Source organism: Aptenodytes forsteri, unplaced genomic scaffold (assembly GCF_000699145.1).
Source record: "Aptenodytes forsteri isolate BGI_AS27 unplaced genomic scaffold, ASM69914v1 Scaffold72, whole genome shotgun sequence".
NCBI lineage: Eukaryota > Metazoa > Chordata > Aves > Sphenisciformes > Spheniscidae > Aptenodytes > Aptenodytes forsteri.
Genome location: NW_008796193.1, coordinates 125393 through 127192, shown reverse-complemented (window position 1 = coordinate 127192; position 1800 = coordinate 125393). Strand labels below are relative to the sequence as shown.

Genomic DNA, 1800 nt, shown 5'->3' with positions numbered 1-1800 from the left:
CAGGAGCGCGCTGCGGCACTGCGGGGCCGGCGCTGACTTATAGGCTGCCTCCTTTGTCCCTGAAGCGGCCTTGCCGGCTCTCCGCCCCAGGCTGCTCCCGACGCTCTCTGTCTTGGGCCCGTAGGGCGCCCGGGACCCGGCCACAGCTCCCCGGTGCTGCCCCGCGGCCGGGTTGTGTGTGCGGATCGCCGGTGCTGCTGGGCAGGCGGCTCCGTCTTGCAGGGCGCCTTCTTCATGCAGTAGGCTCCGGGCATGTAGCTCATGCGAGGAGTAGGCTGACGCCGTGGGCACCAGGGGAGGCAGAAGCCCTGCATGGCCGCAGCTTCACAAGCTGGTTTCTCAAGGCAGATTGCTGCAGTGAGCATATCCAAGGCCCCCAAATCACCTTATTCTGTTTGTGTGGCCCCTGCTGCATCCATACACAAGACCAGTCTAGGTATGGCATCTTGTATTGTGTATGTGCTTAGCATATCAGTAAGTACTCATTTAACATATGCTTAGGAGTAGCCATGTAATCACTCTCTTCCAAATAAAAGCCTTCTGGAAAGAGCCTTTGTTGCTGTCTTTCTGCATACTGTTTCTCAGGCTGTTGTGTACCCCAGAGCACAAAATGTAGCCGGAAAGCCACGCTTTTTGCAGAGGGGGTGTATTCTTGTGAGACTGCTCACCTGTTTTTCCTTTATCTCTAGGTATGGTCCCAAAATGCCTCTTGCAGTGGATTGCACCGCGGAACTGATTCGTTGCAAGGTCCTGGATTCATCTGGCAGATTGAAGTCGCATGAGCTCATCCTCTCTTATGGGCTGGCTCTTGTAAGGTAGGGGGCTCTGAAGGCCTGTGTGCTGTGAGAGAGACCTGGACAGATAGCATTATTCGGCTGTCTTAATTTCACTTTGCATCTCTGGGACCACAGTGTTGTACAGCATGTGGGGGATTTGTCTCTGGGGTTGCAAGTTTCTCTGCAGCTCTTGATAGTCATTTATCTTTTCTGTAACCTGCATGCAGGTTTGTCAACTTGATCACAGAAAGGAAACAGAAAATGGTCAGCATTCCTCTGAGACAATTAGCCAGAGAGGTAAATATTTAATAAGAGTTACTCGATAACTTATGTATATACAGAGAGCGTATGCATTGTCTATTAACAGCACTGCGTGGAGGGAGTTGGGGGGAGTCATTCTTTTGTAACCAAAATAATGGATATAGATGCCAGTTCTTTCTAACTGCAAAGTTTTAAAGAGGCTTGATGTAACTAGATCTGAAACTTTGTTCTTTAAAGTCAGATGAGGAGTAACAAAGGCTGATGATCATTAAAACATTTTGTTTCAATCGTGTGATCAAAAGTCTTGATTTACATGTAAATAGTCCCACTTGACATATACACCACACACTTTTGTTTCTTAGCTACTGATATATGGAAAAAGAGCTAAATCTATGGTTTATAATTTCTAGTCTTTGACAAGCAAGGTTATACATAAAAAGCACTTAATCGCATTTGCAGGCATTTTCATCTTACGTCCCTCGCTTGAGGTGAGCTTGTCCACTTCTGTGTGGAGGAGGGGAAGGTTCAAGGTGTAATTGTAGTAGCAGGACCAACTTGAGTCCTTTTATTGCCAGCTGCACTGAGCATCTTATCTGGGTCTGAACAGCAAGTTTTGAAAGTGAAGAACAGACAGTATTTGAGACTCTCCTATATATGCAGCCTTGTCTGGGGCCCCTATGTGAGAATGAGGAATTGATTCCCCCCCCCCCCCCCCCCCTCCCTTCCACAACAAAACCCCCAATTTTTTTTTTTTTTTATTTTC

The 1800-nt window shown here is 47.8% G+C and overlaps 1 protein-coding gene across 1 annotated transcript in view; it reads left to right on the top strand.

Annotated features, from left to right (window-relative positions):
- The first annotated feature begins 681 nt into the window (after positions 1-681).
- Positions 682-1800, top strand: part of LAS1L (LAS1 like, ribosome biogenesis factor) — a 35866-nt gene continuing 34747 nt past the window's right edge. The window contains exons 1-2 of the mRNA XM_019474316.1: positions 682-815; positions 1004-1073. Coding sequence (XP_019329861.1) covers positions 703-815; positions 1004-1073 — 183 coding nt within the window. The 5' untranslated portion in view covers positions 682-702. The remainder of the gene's footprint in view (positions 816-1003; positions 1074-1800) is intronic.